General features: G+C 37.5%; 3 protein-coding genes and 1 long non-coding RNA gene across 5 annotated transcripts in view; 3 read left to right on the forward strand and 1 right to left on the reverse strand.

Annotated features, from left to right (window-relative positions):
- The first annotated feature begins 1,081 nt into the window (after positions 1-1,081).
- Positions 1,082-8,713, forward strand: LOC123956456 (deoxyribonuclease-1-like). 2 transcript variants are annotated; one of them, XM_046028658.1, is made up of 12 exons: positions 1,082-1,687; positions 1,774-1,839; positions 2,565-2,661; positions 3,713-3,845; positions 3,971-4,059; positions 4,915-5,001; positions 5,248-5,360; positions 5,448-5,560; positions 6,622-6,776; positions 6,853-6,949; positions 7,036-7,168; positions 7,955-8,713. In XM_046028658.1, exons 4-12 carry the CDS (start codon positions 3,765-3,767, stop codon positions 8,068-8,070), a joined length of 984 nt encoding a protein of 327 aa, XP_045884614.1. In that variant the 5' UTR covers positions 1,082-1,687; positions 1,774-1,839; positions 2,565-2,661; positions 3,713-3,764; the 3' UTR covers positions 8,071-8,713. The 2 variants fall into 2 exon arrangements, with proteins under 2 accessions (XP_045884614.1, XP_045884613.1); XM_046028657.1 differs by lacking the exons at positions 1,082-1,687; positions 1,774-1,839 and having other exon boundaries at positions 2,514-2,661.
- LOC123956476 lies at positions 4,867-5,673 on the reverse strand. Its single transcript, XR_006821549.1, has 3 exons — positions 5,482-5,673; positions 5,279-5,380; positions 4,867-4,971 (listed from the first exon to the last, which is right to left on the reverse strand). It is a non-coding gene; the product is annotated as an uncharacterized LOC123956476 (long non-coding RNA).
- Positions 8,714-9,556: 843 nt separating the features above from the next.
- Positions 9,557-17,826, forward strand: part of LOC123956469 (nuclear factor 7, brain-like) — a 9,138-nt gene continuing 868 nt past the window's right edge. Inside the window, exon 1 of the mRNA XM_046028683.1 lies at positions 9,557-10,299. Within this exon, the coding sequence (XP_045884639.1) occupies positions 9,557-10,299 (743 nt within the window). The remainder of the gene's footprint in view (positions 10,300-17,826) is intronic.
- LOC123956465 (tumor necrosis factor receptor superfamily member 1B-like) lies at positions 16,294-17,760 on the forward strand. The gene is made up of 4 exons (XM_046028674.1): positions 16,294-16,500; positions 16,664-16,760; positions 16,868-16,993; positions 17,534-17,760. Exons 1-4 carry the CDS (start codon positions 16,309-16,311, stop codon positions 17,671-17,673), a joined length of 555 nt encoding a protein of 184 aa, XP_045884630.1. The 5' UTR covers positions 16,294-16,308; the 3' UTR covers positions 17,674-17,760.

The following is a 17,826-nucleotide window of genomic DNA, read 5'->3' on the forward strand; positions in this document are numbered from 1 at the left end:
TATGACCTACACTTAATAGGGATCAGCAACAATACGATCTTACATATTGTATTACAGTTTTTAACCACATATTGAAGTAATTGTTTCCACAGTTTAGCAGTGACTTCGAGTAAAATGTCGAAACTGCAGAGTGACAACAACTTTTTGAAAAGCAGCTCATAGTTTCTCCTCATAAAACCACTTATAGATTTTACATTTCTGTTCATTTATAGATTAAACAAACATGATACATCATGTTTTTGAGGTGTATGGTGTATTATCAAACTTTGGCTTTATCAGGACTAGCTGTTTCCCCCTGCCTCCAGTCTTTATGCAAAACTGACAACGTCCAGATACAGCTGTGTACACATGAGATTTATAATGATCTTCTCTCTGAAAGAAAGCAAACATGCATATTTCTTCATGAAGGAATACATTTTAGTTTTGATTAAGGATCAAGGTAATTAATTTATCATGTTATAAGGTTGTACAACGAAATGAATCCCTTCATGCTACAGACATCTAACATAACAGATAATCAAATATAGGCTAGGCTACATTAAAATATGGGAACATACAGAATAAAATACAAAATAGCCATAAGCTATATTCATACACGTGCTCACGCAGGAAATTATTCTGCAGTAATTTAAATTTTGCCTGGGAGATTGTAAACAGCAACAAAATAGTCATGATGATGTTGTGTTCCGCCCCATCCAGGCAGCTATTGGTCGGTTTCCACAAAGGTGATATTGAAGACTGCATCGACTTCGTGAAAAGTTGAACATGTTTTAGCAAAAGGACCCAATGAGACAGACCTTACGTCCTTGTAGTAGGCTATTTTCTCTTTGGATGCTCTCTACTTTTAGGGTCACAAACGCTCAGCAGCTGGTAGGGATGGATTTTACCTTAAGCTTTGTTGTGTTATCATCTGACTCTATTGGTTTGCTCTTTGCGCCGTTTTGGAGCCAGGCTTTGTGAGGTTAATGTTGCTTAGACACGCTGCCGACAGGGAGAAAAGCAAGCAGGCGAGAAGGGGAACAGGTGAGCGTAACGTGGTGCCCCCTGGGTAATGCAGTTTATTTAGGAACCCAAGGAACCTGAGATGGAAAGGGAAGAAAATACAGACAACCTGGGAGAAGTGCTGGAAAAAGTCGCGGTAGGCCTACACCAGAGGCTTCACCGCGACCAACTTCACGAGGTTATCTGATTACCCGTTGCTTGGCCAGCCTGAGTCCTTGACAGGTATCGTCCTCTCCTCCTGGGCGATCAGCACCCGCCTGGTCCGGTACACCTGGCCTGGTGGATGCTACTCCTAAAGCCCCTGCTTTTTAATCCAAAACCTACTTTTCCGGTGACCGTAGGCCATATAGGCCTAGTTTTTTTAGCACAAAAATCTAATAGACCTGATCCGATTTTCAAGCCATAAATAAGAAACACTGACCGCATTTAATTTTTAATCTGTCCGATGTGTGTAACCAGGAAGTTACTTGACTGAATCAAATAATAAGCCTATAGACCAAACCGATTTGAAGGCAGGCCTAATGAATATAGCCTATGAGCTTGAACGTCAATGTTTTTTTCCCCCTCAATAAAATATTTTGTAAAATGTCGCGTTAAAAATCTTCACTTGCGTGAACAGATAAACTCGTACAAGAAGCAGGAAGTATAGGCTACTGTTGCCTTGGATACAGAGAGACTGCGGAAGGTGAGCCACGTTTTTGTTTACAATGGTGAAAATTAAGTTCGCCGAATTAAACTAATAACACTTCATATCATGCTGTTTGCCATTAGGCCTCAGAGACCAACGGGAGGACTCTCAGGCAAGATCTTTAGTGTTCCCGTTTGGATACACACACAGTGAGTTAACGTTAACAATGTGTGCTGCAAATTGAGCCTCGTTTTTATTTTCCCAAAATACGTTGTTGTTGAATTGTTCTAAATGTTCAGGATGGTAATTAATAATAGTAGGCTTATCGTGTTGAAGAGATTTTTATTGTATTTGACGTTTTGCACTTCAATACAATATTTTGTCCACACATGTTTACTTATTTTAATTTGTTCTTTTAATCCATGAAGTTGGTGCTTCATACTGTGACTGCATTTGCATTGTTTTCTTGATCTATTTATCTTTTGAATTAAAATTTTAAACACATGAATGTAATAAACTGTAAGATAGGCTGCTGCAATGTTATTTAATGTTAATAATGTAAATAAAGTAGACAAGGAAATGCCAATGCTAGGTTGATGCTATTCAGATGTGTGTGTCAAACAAGTCTGGACACACCACTGAGTTAGAAAGAGCAGCACCTGCATGGCAACCATTGCCATAGTCAAATAAACTGCCAAATAATCTGTTTTCTACAGAGTTTGCAGACAGCAGAGTGCTGTGGTGTTTGAGGTAAAGGCCCAGCAGCTCTTACAGGCAGGAAATACTTACTGGCCTTGATAACTTATAGCGACTGTTTGGTGTGTTATAACATGCTGTTGTGTGTTATAGATTGCAGCATGCTGTGTGTGTGTGTGTGTTGATGTGTGTGTGTATACCAGTTTTGTGGCCAACAGAGACACTTCCTGTTTCTCAGGGCTTCTTCAGTTGCCCTGTTCTCTGCAGAGTTCAGTATCACTCTGTCTGCTGATAGAAACTGCTGCCACTTCATTTTGTGTATTTCAAACAGACTGGTGAGTTTGTTTTACTTTCTACACTTTTCTGGACTGAAAAGTACTTTTGAATCTTTGTTTTTACTTGGTATTTTACACTTGATAAAACCTCTACTAACTTTGTCCGTGTTCGACTGAATGGAAATCCGAGTACTTACAGAAAACAAACCTGCTTTCAGTTCAGTTTCATTTTAAAGACCGCAAAATGAAACTGAATTGCTCTTTGTTGTTGTCTTTCTTTTTAATCATCACAATGTACAGTTTTAAGGGAACTTAGGTATGAAGTACTTTGTTCTTTTACTATACTAAATTTCAGAGGGAAAAATTTACTTTTCCCTCTGAACCACATTTATTTAACAGCTGTTGTTACTAGTTACTTTACAGGTTTAAGAAGCTCACACCAAACATGCCATTATCTTGTAAAATATGAGATGAAAATGCCCATAAAGTTGTTTAAATTTGCACCAGCTCGACTAGCTGTGATGTTAAAATCCTACTTGTATTTATTGTAACGCAGTATTTTCAAATTGTGGTATTTAAGGTTGGTTTTTAAGGACTTCTTCCTCCACCAAGCATTATTAAGGTTTCAAAAAAGCATTCAGCCCATTCATACCTATATCAAAAACAAAAAACTGCTTGAAGACACGTGTTAAATAAATCGTGATCTTACAGAAGTTAAAGTGAAATCTTTTAAAGTCTGATGATGTTCCTATACCTGCATGTGTAGGTAGTGTAACCTCTCATTATGCATAATACTTCCTCTCAACTTGATTAAGGTTGATTGTAAAACAAATATTCAAAAATATTTTCTGCATGATTCCCTTTTCACTTCAACTCTTATCTTTATAAATAAAGTCACCTCTGCTGTATGCTGAGGCCATTATCACAGGTCTGACCTAGATTAGATTTACTGTTAAAGTGTCACGCCGACATTTTCACTTCCAACAAAACCAGCTGCAGTGTTTTTTTTATCAGTGTTGATTTTTTAGTTTCACATGCCTCAATTTCTTTTTTATTTTGCATCTGTTCCCCATTTTCTCCCTCTATCTATATTTTTTTTCAATTTGTACAGCATGTTCCTTTTATTCATCTTGTAAAACATCACAAATCACCTGAAGTGAAAAATGAAGATAGCTGCTTTCAATGCAAAGAACCTGGGAATGAAGAAAACCGCAGACCAGGCTGTCGTCAAAACCCTCACCAAGGTAACGCCTTGATTATTACTTTATTGATAGGACACTAATGATAATGACAACATATTCACCCAGTAGGCCTATGTGCAATGCATAGCATTAAAACAACATGTTGTGTTTACTTGTGTTGCTTCTAGATCATGTCTCAGTACAGTGTGGTGGTGATTCTGGAGGTGGTGGATAAGAGCGGTAAGGCCATGGAGAAGTTACTTCAAGACCTCAACAGGTGAGTTCTCTGTGAAACATGAGCTCTTTTTTTCTTACATGTTAAACATTTCTGTTTTCCACAATTTAACAACTTAGAATATTATAATGAAGCCCCAAATAATTGAAAAAAAGTGCGGTTGATTTGTTAGTAAAAGAAAAATGATGACAGACAAGGAGCACGCCTGAATAAAAAAAACTAAATGATGTCTGGCAGAGCCTTAATTTCAGGCCAGCAAGTATAAAGAGGCCGAGTAGCTGTAATGTTAACAGAAACATTTTGATCTAACAGAGGAAATACTGATGATATAGTTTTCAGTTTGTCTGGGAGTTGGAACTTCAACACATGAACTCATTAAAATCATCATCAGGTCAAACAGTTTTACTTAAGTTTATGACTAAATAAATACCTACAAAACCAATGACATCCCCCTCTTCTTCAGCTGTACTTTGTGTTTAGTGCTAATTAGAAAATATTAACTATGATGATAGATGTCATTTACACTGGTGGCGCTGGGAAATGTCCCCTCCACATTTTGAAGTGGCTGATTTTTTTCCCCCCATTACTTGAAATCATTTGTTAAAAATGTTCTGAAAAATAACTTGCACCAAGAAATATTAATTAACAAATTAAAATGCTTTGAGAAAGGTGTATTTGCACAATAAGAAAACCTGCAATACAATTTGAATATAGTTTCCCTTCATATAAAAAAGACATTTCCCATGTAAATTGGTGCAAAAAAATGTCACCACCACCATGTCGTTGTGGTATTTATAACCACAAACTTAGTAAAATGTAATTATACATCTGACACACAATCAAACGTCATGTAACATTATAGTACTCTTCTTTGGTGTTGTTTCTGTTTCCCCTCAGCTCCAACCAAACCCGTCCCTACTCCATGACCTCCAGCAGCCAGCTGGGACGAGACACCTACAAGGAGAAGTTTGTTTGTTTCTACAGGTACAGAGAGCCCAGCTTCACTGTCTACCCTCTAAAGCAGTAGCTCACTCGAAAATAAAAGCCATTATGAAGTGTAGCCATATGTTTGCAGCACATGTAGTTCTCTGGTGATGGTTATGGTAATAGCATGTATTGAAGAGAGGTTGACGGCACTCTAAGCTTTTATTACAGATGGTCTTTGTCAAAGCAAGTTCATGACACGTATACAAATATATCACTGTCTTGTTACATATGTGTGTGTCTCAGAAAGGATGAAGTGAAGCTGACAGATTGTTACCAGTATGAAGATAATCAAGTTGGAGATGTGGACGCCTTCGCCAGAGAGCCCTTCGTTCTGCGCTTCAGCTGTCCAACTACAGGTCGGTGCTCTACACAATCTCTGTAAATATTATATCTTTTTGTCTGAAAGCATTCGTTTGTTTGTATACTGTGTCTGTCTATTGCAGTTGTGAAAGACCTGGTACTGATCCCCGTACACACCAAGCCAGAGGACTCGTTGAAGGAGCTGGACGAGCTGCATGACGTGGTCGATGCTGTCAGGAAGAAGTGGGGAACTGATGTAGGTTTGATAGTTTGACTCTGTACAAACCAAACATGTGAGGGTGGAACGAGTTTGTTGCGTTCGTGACTCAGAATTTACTGCCTGACTCCGATTACACCTTTTTCATGGTATTCAAATGAAATTCAAAGCAGGTTAAATTTACAACAGAATGTTTTTCACTGCTGCTATAACAACAGATTTGCTTACCTAAATTCTTACAAAACACTGAACTCAGAGTCACATTTTGGGCTCTATTTCTGTGTAGCAGCTCAGTGTATCAGGGATGCAATTTTGTTGTGACGTACTTGGATGCAGGGTGGGATCAGAAAGGCTGTGACTTCCATGGCAACACTATCAGTCTCTTTCTCACACTCAAGTTGCTCATCACAGCCACGTTTCTACAGCTGTCGAATGCAACTCAATGTTCATTTACTCAAGTAACTGTAACTGCAATTTTGACATACTTTTATTATTTCAAGGGGAAATATTTTACTTGACACAATTGACAAAAAATGTGATATCCTTAAATAATATGATGCAGTACTAAACAACTAATCTCGCCAGTGGTCTAGAAAGTTTCTTAAATTGGCTATAAATTGATGATTTACAACATTAAAATGCATTTATGTGAATTGTTAGTGAAAAAAATGAATAATATAATATACTATATTAATATAACACTGAATAATGAGTACATTTGATACTTTTAATTGCATTTTGCTAATAATACATTTATTTTCTGTCCAGCTCTGCAGGACCATGAGTTATTCTGACCCTCACCTGTAAACACACACACACACACACACACACACACACACACACACACACACACAATCACTGTACAAAAGTCCTGGTACTGTTATTTAAAGACTTAACTTTAAAACTTAACACCGAACCACTGGAGGTCAACAAAAACAAGTTTTTCAGGGGCGATTAAGTTAGTGTTTAATGGATGCCAACTTTAGGAATGAGCATCAGCATCTATAGAACAACTTATGATAAAATAATTGAAGTAATAAATTCCCAAAAAGATTTGTTTCTATCATGACATCTAATTATACAGATTATTTCTTTCGCAGAACATAATGATTTTAGGGGACTTTAATGCAGATGGACGGTATCTCTCCAAGAAGAAGAAGGATACGATCCGCATCTGCTCCGCCCCTTACCATTGGCTGATAGCTGATGATATCGACACAACGTCTAGTAACCTTAATGACAACACCTACGACAGGTAAGCCACATGTCATTGCATATTTTTATCTTGTGTAATTGATAAATTGTTGTTAAAGACTGTGATGCATCAACAGGATCGTGGTGTATGGACAGACCATGCTGGACGGCGTCGTCCCCGGCTCTGCCAAGTCTTTCAACTTCCAGAAAGCGTTCAACCTGACTGATGAGGAAGTAAGGGTGACTCATGTTTGTGTTGATCAGTACAGTTTAACACCAGGGCCAGGGTATTGAGAATATTTCTTTAATTGCTTTACAAGACCCTCGGTGTGAGTGACCACTACCCTGTGGAGGTGGAGCTGAAGACCAACAAGAAACAGAAAGCACCAAGACAAAGGAAGACAGCTGTTCCCGCAAGGACAACATCCACCAAAGGAAAAACTCAGAAGAAAGGTATCACTCACACATATACTGTGTTTATATTTGGCTTTCACCTTTTTGCATTTCACATTTTGCATGAGTGGAATAATTAAATGAAAAGAATGAATGCATCATACATGATCACACTTCTGTTAGATTCCATTTAATTCAGTTTGATCGATCACAGTATCAATACACTGTGATGCACAGTGGTGAAAGAAGTACTCAGATGTTTTAATTAAGTAAAAGTACCATGCAACAATTTAAGAATACTGTAGTTACAAGTAAAAATACATAAGTATTATTATATCAAAATATCACAAGTAAAAGGACTTGTGAAAAATATGAATTATTATATTACAGATTGTTAATGCTGATGCATCAATTTTAAAGCAGCATTTTATTGTTGTAGCTGCTCAAAGTGGAGCTAGTTTTAATATATGAAATCATCGGAAAACTTTAGTGGGGAATTGTCTTTGTAGTGGAACATCTGAGAAGGCCAACCAAACACTTTGTAAGGCTGTAATGTTGGAAACCAGTGGTTTAATCTTGTTTCATAAACGTTTATGTATAATCTTAATCTGCATCAGATGTACAACTTTGGTAAAAAATTACAACATAAAATTAAAATAAAATACAGTTACAGTGCAGTAATAAGTTCCCTTAAACATTCATCAGAAACTAAAACTCACAGCAGCTTATAATACTCACAGACAGAAGGAATAATTAAACCCACCATTAATGCTTTTAATGTTTGAATTTTCATTATTTACTTTACATTTCAATTGTGTTCTGTTAATGTGAATTAAACACTAACAGGACCACAGAAGAAGAACACTGAGCCAGCAGCACCACAGAAGAAGGAGAAGACAACAAAAGGGAACAGAGGACAGTCATCAGACGCACCAACAAAGAGAAGACGTTTGAACAAATGAAGAACAGACTTTAAAGGATGTTGCATCAATCAGTAATTTTAAAGATGTCTTACTGTTTCAACATTATAATGTGGAGGGTGTTGCAGCTTTGATACTAGAAAGTACAAAAAACCTCAGAAATAAATCTACTGTGACACTTTGATAAAATAAAAAAGGTTTAAAGATATCTGCTTTAAAAGCAACCTATAGTCAGAGAATACAAAATGACAAAGAATCTGTACATTCTTTGTCAGAAGTGTATTATATTATTTTTTCTAGACATTTGTATTCATGATGAGCTTTTTGTCCAATTGGCAAAATGACATTTCTTAATGTTTAAACATGCATATTCTGTAAATTAATGTAAAATGGAGACATCCAGGTCGGCCCTGATAGAAATGGTCACCCTTCCAAAATTCTCCTGATCTGTATGTTGATTTAGCAGTTGAATGCGTTATGAACCTGCTCGTCTCCAGAGATTAGTTCTCCAGCTCCCGGAGTTTAAAGGAGGTTTAGATCCTCCAAATTTTCACCATTACCGCTGAACCTGTAACATCGCTAGACTCGTCTGTTGTAACACTTTTTTATTGAACATTCATTCAGTGGTTGTTTGTGCTATTCATCTCAAACTTTGATAAAAAGCTACCCATATTCTTATTTAAAAGAGTTTGTTATTTAGACATCGACAACATAATCCCAGAATGTGGGATTACTGTTGCAGCGTGTTTCTGTTTCTCCAGTAACACACCAAGGTGTCTATATAAGACAAATAAAATAAGCATACATAAAAGACACAATCATTAGAACGGTTTAAAATAAACAATTGGCCTTTTACTTTGATAATTGTATAAAAGAGACTCATGAACGCTGGGCGAAGTTTAATGTGATTTTGACTGACAAAGACCAAGTCTGGGAAGATGTAGATTTAGAATAGTTTATTGCATGGTATGGAGGTGAGCCGAAATGATGCAGGGATGGGGAAATGTTCGAGGGGTGATGAATGAAAGGAGGAATGGGGTCCGTGGCTTTTGGATGTAGGAGGGGGTTTGGGGAGGGATGTGAAAACTGAGTCAAAGGAGAAGGGAACGAAAAGGGGTTCTTAAGTACTTTAAGAGCAGTGAACACTATCCGTCTACATTGTCAGCAGTAAATCAGTACTTTGGAATGGACACACCCATGTGAAGTGACAACATTCAACAGAGGAGGTCTGAAAAAGCTCCACCCCTCACCTGCCTACCCAGAGATAAACCAGGAAACAGTTTGTTCCCCTTCTTCACTTCACTTAGCTTCAAGAGAGACACGCGGACTGACGAAGAGATGATCAGACTCACCTTCAGACCAAGCTAAAGACTTCTTCTGAGTTAAGCTACAGGAGAAAAAATAAGAAAACTACAACACTGCTGCTTCAACCTGCTGACGCTCCACACACTGAAGGTGAAAGTTAGAGGAGGGAGGGGAGCTAGGACTGATTGTCCTTTCTGTGTTTTCAGCTTCACTCAGAGACAAAATGGCTTCCAGGTCAGTGGAGGAACTCTGTTGTCCAGTCTGTCAGGACGTCTTTAGAGATCCTGTTCTTTTGTCATGTAGCCACAGCTTCTGTAAAGACTGTCTGATGAACTGGTGGAGACAGAAACAAGCACGTGAGTGTCCAGTTTGTAAGAAAAGATCTTCAAGGGAAGAACCACCTTGTAACCGGGTGTTGAAGAACCTGTGTGAGGCCTTCTTTTTGGAGAGAGATCAGAGAGCTTCAGAGGCTCTCTGCAGTCTGCACTGTGAGAAACTCAAACTCTTCTGTCTGGACCATCAGCAGCCAGTGTGTGTCGTCTGCAGAGATTCAGAAAAACACAGCAACCACAGATTCAGACCCATCGATGAAGCTGCACGACAGCACAAGAAGGAACTTCAGGAAACTCTGGAGTCCTTAAAGGAGAAGTTAAAGGTTTGTGATCAAGTTAAAGTGAAGTTTGATCAAACAGCAGAACACATTAAGGTCCAGGCCCGATACACAGGGAGGCTGATTAAGGAGCAGTTTAAGAAGCTTCACCAGTTTCTAGATGAGGAAGAGGAGGCCAGGATGGCTGCACTGAGGGAGGAAGAGGAGCAGAAGAGTCAGATGATGAAGGAGAAGATGGAGGCTCTGAGCAGAGAGATAGCAGCTCTTTCAGACACAGTCAGAGCCACAGAGGAGGAGCTGAGAGCTGAAGACGTCTCATTCCTGCTCAGCTACAAAGCTGCAGTGGAAAGAGTCCAGCAGCGCCCCCTGCTGGATGATCCACAGCTGCCCTCAGGAGCTCTGATAGACCAGGCCAAACACCTGGGCAACCTGACCTTCAACATCTGGAACAAGGACGAGGTCTCTTACACTCCTGTGATTCTGGATCCAAACACTGCTCATCCAATACTCATCTTGTCTGAAGATCTGACCAGCGTGAGACGAGGAGAGAGACAGCAGCTTCCTGACAATCCAGAGAGGTTTGAGAAATACTGGTCTGTCTTGGGTTCTGAGGGCTTTAAGTCAGGGACTCACAGCTGGGATGTTGATTTTGGAAACAGTACAGACTGGGAAATGGGTGTGTTAGCAGAGTCTGTCCAGAGGAAGGGACTCATACAGTCTGGATTATGGGGAATATGGTTCAATAAAGGTAAATACTCAGCACGGTCACCACCAGCTCCAGTCACTGCTGTAAGAGTGCAGACGAAGCCCCAGAGGATCAGAGTGAATCTGGACTGGAACAGAGGAAAGCTGTCGTTCTGTGATCCTGATACTAACACACACATACACACCTTCACACACACTTTCACTGAGAGGCTGTTTCCATACATTACAACTGGGGATGAACTGAAGATATCCCCAATGAAGGTCTGTGTGACCGTAGAACAAAGCAGTTAGAGATAAGGATTACGGTTATATTCATTATGTTTATTTCTTAAAGGGGAAAGTCTCAGAATTTTAACCTGTTCAGCTGCACCAGCTCCTCCTGCTGTCTCATTATACCAAAGATATTTTTGTAACATATAGACAAATATGTCACCACCAAAAACATTTGTGTTGTGTAAAATCATATCCACAAAAATACAGTGTGATTTACAAATACACACAATTTAATCTGTACAATTTATTTGTGTATATATTTACAGATCTCTGCAGTACACATTGGACATAATTACACAAATGTGTAAAAAGAAAGTTACAAATGTAACATGACCCACAAATTGACAGGAAGTAATCTGCAAATGTGTAAATACAGTTTTGTGTGTACACATCACCATGTGTTTTTGTGGATATGATTTTATACATCACAAATGTAAAAATACACATTTGCAGATAGTGAAATATTTGCGCATCATTGTACACATTTGTAGGGGTTACAAATATTAAAGTCCAATTAAAACTTCCATAGTTGTCGACTTTTTCCTATTACAAATTATTTCACTTAGTTTCTGCTCTTCAAGTTTGGTATGTTTAGCCTTTTCTTTAATCAATAATGTGTAATTTTAAATTGGAGCCGTGAAAACCAGCAACTACTTTGTATAAACTGAAAAAAAACAATTACATGTGTTCAATAAAACTTTATTTTAAATGCTAGTCCAAATCATAAAGTTTCCAACATTAAAATGAGTGATTACAAAGTATATGTATGAAATATTTGTAAAATGTTCTGTTTGATGTGATAAAGCGATGGCACGGCGAGCTTTTCTGTAATCTGAAACTTGGTGCAATTCAAACACGGCAGTGCACAGCTAAACGAACATTTCATTAAAATAAACAATCCGCCAATTTTAAGCCAATTAACAAATAATAATAGTCAAACCACACTGGAGGACCTCGAGGATGAGTGTTTGGAGGACCTTGAAGTTAACATTGACCAGTGTTTTCACCAAGTGGTCATGGGGAAATGAATGAGAAACCGCACTGAAGACTCACCTGGAGCCATAAGCAGAGGTAGCGTGGGAGAGGTAACTTTCTCTGTCAATGACTGAAGCTAACGTAACTGAAGCTAATATCAAAACACTTACATGAGAGGATTATGTGATAAAAGAGCCAGGATTCATTTAAACACATTAGGTGATATATATTATAAATATGGGGGCAAGATGGCTGCTGGTTAGGAGGGCTGTGCAGTTCAGCTCTGCAATCTATCGAATATCTCAAAGACAACTTGACATCCAAGTGTTTGTTCATGATCTGCACATTGATGTTTAAGTAATGCTTGAACTTGCAGTATTATTTCTGCGGTTTTTGACCTAAGCACTTTTTTACAACATGTGCTTGGGTAACCAGCAAAAGGCCTACTGAATTACCTGAAGTCTCAGCAACTAACAATCAGCAACAGATAAGCCTAATGCGTTTGATTGGAGATATGCAACAACGGAAAGCGATCATTAAAGAAAAGGATGAGAAGAAGCGCTGGAAAAAAGAGTGGAGGACCTGGAACAGTACACAAGAATGGTTGATGTGGTGATATCTGGACTTGAGACTACTCATCGCACTTATGCACGGATAACAGCAGGAGGCAATGAAGGGGAGGACGTACCGCCAGGTAAACTACTCTCACTTGAGCAGCAAGTTATTGAGTTTTTCAGCAGTAAAGAAGTTTAATTGGACAGCAAAACTATAGCTGCTTGTCACACAATCCCACAAAAAAAGAATGCAAGCTTACAAAAACAGAATAAGAGACCAAATATCATCATCTGATTTGTGAGTAGAAAACATAAAATTGAGCTGTTAAAAGTTGCAAAAAAAACTAAAGGGCACAGATGTGTTTGTGAACAAACATCTAAACAAGAAGAATGCAGAGATTGCTCATCAAGCAAGGATTCTGAAGAAGGAGGGAAAAAAATACAGGCTACATGGACTAGGAACTGTAAAATAATGATAAAACCTAATGGTCCACTGGAGCAGGCTAAAGGGTTTTTTCACTGATTCACTTCAACAGCAGGAGCATGCAAAGTAATTTTTTTTTTAAATTAAAAGTTACTTGCAAACCTTCAAGGAGAAATTTAGTGTGGTAGCGATTTCCGAAACTTGGATCAGTGAAGAAAAAGAACTGTTGGATGGTTTAGATGGATATCAAATGTTTGCCCAGAATAGGTACAATAAAAGGGGAGGTGGTGTTGAATTGTTTGTAAGGTCTGGTTTAAAATGTAAATTTATTGTTAACATGACATTTTCTATAGATAATTTGATGGAATGTTTATCTGTTGAAATTAACGGCAATAGATCTAAAAATATGTTAATAAGTTGTGTTTATCGGTCCCCAGCTTCCTGTATAGATAAGTTTAGTAAGACAATATCAGAGATACTCGAGAAGCATAATGAAAACTTTACCTTTGTTTGTGGAGATTTCAACATTTATTTATTCAAATCTAATGAGCATACTAAAATATCAGAATTTGTTAATACTATGTTTAGTTTAGGTTTCTATCCATTAATATTAAAACCAACTCAAACGATAAATAAAGATAGTGCCTCATTGATTGATAATATTTTCATAAAAATCTAATGTGAAAACAAAAAGTGGACTTTTAGTAACATTTAAAAATGGGAAAAATAAAATTTAAATTTAGTTAGATTAAAATTACCTGGAGCAATGGAAGCTATGAAAATAGAATTATCAAATTATAACTTGCAGAATGTTTATGTTAAAGACTTTAATGATTCATATAATGCATTCTTGGAAATATTTACACAAATTTATGATAATCATTGTCCTTTGAAAAAATGTAAACAAACAAAAAAATAGGTTGTCACCTTGGATGACAAAGAGTTTAGAAAAGTCATGTAAAAAAGAACAAGCTATATATGGATTTTATTAAGTGTCCAACCAAGGGAAAAGGGGAACAGTATAAAAAAACATATATATATATAACATTAGTACTAAGAAAGCAAAAAAAAGTATTACTATGACCAGCTATTGCAAAAATAAAGACATGATATAAAGGGTACTTGGAGGATCATCAATAATGTAATGAAAAATCATAAAGACAGAGACTTCCCATTGTGTATCAAACATAATAACACAACAGTAGAAAATAAAGAGGCTACTGTTGATGCCTTTAACCAGTATTTTGTTAATATTGGTCCAAATTTGGCTAATGAGTGTAATGGGAATTCCAAACATATTGCATGTAACCCTGGACTCAGGGAGACTCATCTCTGATGTGGCACTGAATCTGTGTAAACTTAATATGTCAAAATATCTCTGTTTTCTGTGTTATCCAGACTTCAGGGACAATGTGTCTCTGTGGGATGATATGATTGACCCTAAAGCTGGATAAATAACAGGCTCACGGAGCTCTCCTCACTCATTCGAGCATACATGTACACGGCGTATGTGTTTTGAGTCCTTCTGCAGAAGACTTGAATAAAATTCACAGAAAGACAAGTGTTTGCCTGAGCTGTTTATTGAAACACGCAATTCCCACATTGCGTGTTATACAATAAGGAAAGTTTAATAATGAATATATCAGCCCTACATTTAATAATATTAATACGATGTTTCTTGGAGGAGTATGTGACAGTGATGTTTTAGAAGTAGTAAGAAAGTTTGAAAATAAAAAGTCTACTGACTGCAATAATATTGATATGGCGCTTATCAAAGAAGTCATCCACTGTATTATTAAACCCTTCACCTACATTTGTAATAGATCTTTTTTAACTGGAACTTTTCCTGATGAAATGAAAATAGCAAAGGTGTTTCCAGTTTATAAAAGTGGAGATAAGCAAACACTAACTGTAGACCTATATCACCCCAGTTTTCAAAAATACTACGATGTACTAAGTGAGCACCAATATGGATTTAGGAACAACTGCTCCACATCCTTGTTGAACATGTTGCAGCTGCAGTTGACCTAAAACAAAAACACAGTGGGTGTGTTTATTGATTTGCGTAAAGCATTTGACACTATTGACCATGCTTTGACCATTGCTGAAAAAATGTTAACAATATGGTATGGGGTCACACATCAGTGGTTAAAGAGTTATTTAAGTATTAGATTTCAGTATGTACAAATTAACAATACACAGTCACAATTAGAAACGTAATATGCGGTCTTCCTCAAGATTCAGTTTTGGGACCAAAATTATTAATTTTCTATTTAAACGACATCTTTACAGTATCCACAATGTTGAAATTTATAATGTTCGCTGAAAACACACATTTTCTGTAATGGAAAAAATATGGATGAATTATTGCAATAAGTTGAAAAAGAATTAACTGTGTTAAAGAAGTAGTTTGACTATAATAAGTTATCTTTAAATGAAAATAAAACTAAATTTATGACATTTTCTGGTAATAGGACTCACAGTAATGCAAAGTTACAGTTAAATGGAGTTGAAATTGAAAGAGTCTATTAAACCAAATTCTTAGGTGTGATCCTAGATAAAAAATTTAGTTGGAAACCACATATTGAATACATTAGAAGCAAGGTAGCAAAATCAGTCGGAATATTGTAAAAAAAAAACAAAAGATCTAATAAATAATCTGTCATACTGTTCAGAAATATGGGGAAATGCAAATGAAACATACATAGATGTGTTAATTAAGTTACAAAAAAGAGCTATTACACTTATTAATAAAGTAGGATATCGCGAACCAACCAACAAACTCTTTATTCAAAGTAATACCTTTAAAATTCACAGATATTGTATATATAAAAATATTGGAAATAATATACAGAGCCTTTAACAAAAGTCATCCATCTGGTATTCAGAAATTATTTAATTAAGAGAGGGTACATATAACCTAAGAGGCCTGTTTATGTTTGAATGTGGAAAAGAAAGAACTACCGTATTTTCCGCACTATAGGGCGCACTGGATTATAAGGCACACTGTCAATGAATGGTCTATTTTCGAACTTTTTTCATATATAAAGCGCACCGGACTATAAGGCGCATTAAGCGAAACAAAACAGTCAGATAAGTCAGTCAAACTTTATTAAAAAACAGGTACAGGTTCCACCGTGAACACGTCACCCGTTCATCACAGAGCACATAGAGACGAACAACCATTCACACGTACGGACAATTTACTGTCACCAATTCATGCAGATACAGGGATGTGTTCAACACACGCGCACACACACACACGTTAAATCAAACATTAGCTTTTTCACAATAACTCTCAAAATTGTTCAGTTATAACACGTAAAATACAACACAATACACTCACTTTTTCAGCTCATTCCTCGTCCACAAACCCCTCAAATTCTTCATCTTCAGTGTCCGAGTTAAACAGTTGGGCGATCACGGCGCCCAGCATGCCCGGATCCCTCTCGTCATTATCCGAGTCAGTGTCGTTGCTGTTAGCTGGCAGTTCAGTGACGATTCCGGCCTTCATGAAAGCTCGGACCACAGTTGAGACCGATACCTTAGCCCAGGCATCCACGATCCATTGGCCATCTCGCGTTGTTCCCACGGAAACTCTGTGTGGTCTTCTTTACTTGGCGCAGGTCATCTTCTTGCTTCCTCCACTTCCGTACCATTGATTCATTAATGTTGAATTCTGCCCTTCTTGATGGCAGCTGTGGTGTGAAAATGTCAGGCCAGTTGGTTTGTTAGCATCTTCCTCTCCACACAGTACCTCACCTCTTCATACCTCCTCTTTTGTTTCAGGTTTTCTCACTGACACTTGCCTTCCTTTCCACTGGACAGAGTTACACAGAGCCGACGGAACAAACCAGTAATTCATGTTATGCAATGTGTCCAGCTGGTAAGTTATAACAAGGAACTGCATGCATTGGCCTTGTGTTGAAGAATTATTGTGGAATTATCACAGGTTAACTCATTCCCTTTCTCCGTTTCTCCACCGTTTCCCAGGATATCATAAGGTCGGTGACTGTGTGGATCGAGCAGGACAGTACATATGTAAAAAATGTGGAAACGCCGAATACACCGAAGTACCAAACTTAATACCGAAATGCCAGAGGTGTGACTCGTGTAGTCGTAAGTATCTTGTTCAAATACTATAGATTGGAAAGTACCTCGCAGTCCCATGGCCTTTAATGGGCCTTTTAGAGTGTTGTTAGTGCGCAGGGATCTCAATCTACTTGACAGTTGGGTGGTAGAAATACATGCTTGTGGGGAAATAATATATTGGTATGATTGGTATTTTATGGATATCTAAATAAAAATATGATTTACCTCTTTTCATAATGAGAATTTATTCTGATGAAGTACAGAAAAAGAAATAGAAAAAAATATATGGTAATGATAGTATGTAGGATGACTCAAGCAATTGTGTGTTTGGGAAGTTGAAATTCTGCGATGAAATATTCTAGGAGGTTAAATCCAAAGTAGCAGGTTAAGGCTGTTTGTTTCATAAAAGCAACATCAAAATAATTCACTGATTGGTATATCCATTTTAACTCAAGGTTATGTTGGATGTTGTCTTAAAAGTCAGTTCTGAGCTGTAACAGGTTTAGCATACATTTGAAGAAGATTATAAGAAATTGTCAGGACTGTGTTTTGATTTTTCCCCCCCAGATATTGAGAAGGAAATAAAACCCTGCACCTTTAATAGTAATGTGGTATGTGACTGTAAGGATGGATACTACGACTCAAACCCTAATCCCCATATAAGGAATTGCCAAGCACGCAGATCTACAAGATGTGGAGGTAGGTGACGCCATCTTGACTACCAGCAAGATCCACTTATTCAGCATGATAAAAACACTCTCAAAAGGGAAGCCATATCATGTTTCAGAATATTCACATTCACCCTCATATTTTCTTTTTCAGTGTCTGTTAATAATGAGGACTACAAAAGGAAGTGCAAA

Source organism: Micropterus dolomieu, linkage group LG18, assembly GCF_021292245.1.
Source record: "Micropterus dolomieu isolate WLL.071019.BEF.003 ecotype Adirondacks linkage group LG18, ASM2129224v1, whole genome shotgun sequence".
Lineage (NCBI taxonomy): Eukaryota > Metazoa > Chordata > Actinopteri > Centrarchiformes > Centrarchidae > Micropterus > Micropterus dolomieu.

Excerpts from the sequence above, each read along its gene's own strand:
- LOC123956456 (XM_046028658.1), top strand. The coding sequence starts at position 3,765 with ATGAAGATAGCTGCTTTCAATGCAAAGAACCTGGGAATGAAGAAAACC. Across the intron at positions 5,002-5,247 it reads AAGTTTGTTTGTTTCTACAG|AAAGGATGAAGTGAAGCTGA; the intron begins GTACAGAGAGCC and ends TGTGTGTCTCAG. Across the intron at positions 7,169-7,954 it reads AGGAAAAACTCAGAAGAAAG|GACCACAGAAGAAGAACACT; the intron begins GTATCACTCACA and ends AAACACTAACAG.
- LOC123956465 (XM_046028674.1), top strand. The coding sequence starts at position 16,309 with ATGCCCGGATCCCTCTCGTCATTATCCGAGTCAGTGTCGTTGCTGTTA. Across the intron at positions 16,501-16,663 it reads GTCTTCTTTACTTGGCGCAG|GTTTTCTCACTGACACTTGC; the intron begins GTCATCTTCTTG and ends CTTTTGTTTCAG. Across the intron at positions 16,994-17,533 it reads GAGGTGTGACTCGTGTAGTC|ATATTGAGAAGGAAATAAAA; the intron begins GTAAGTATCTTG and ends TTTCCCCCCCAG.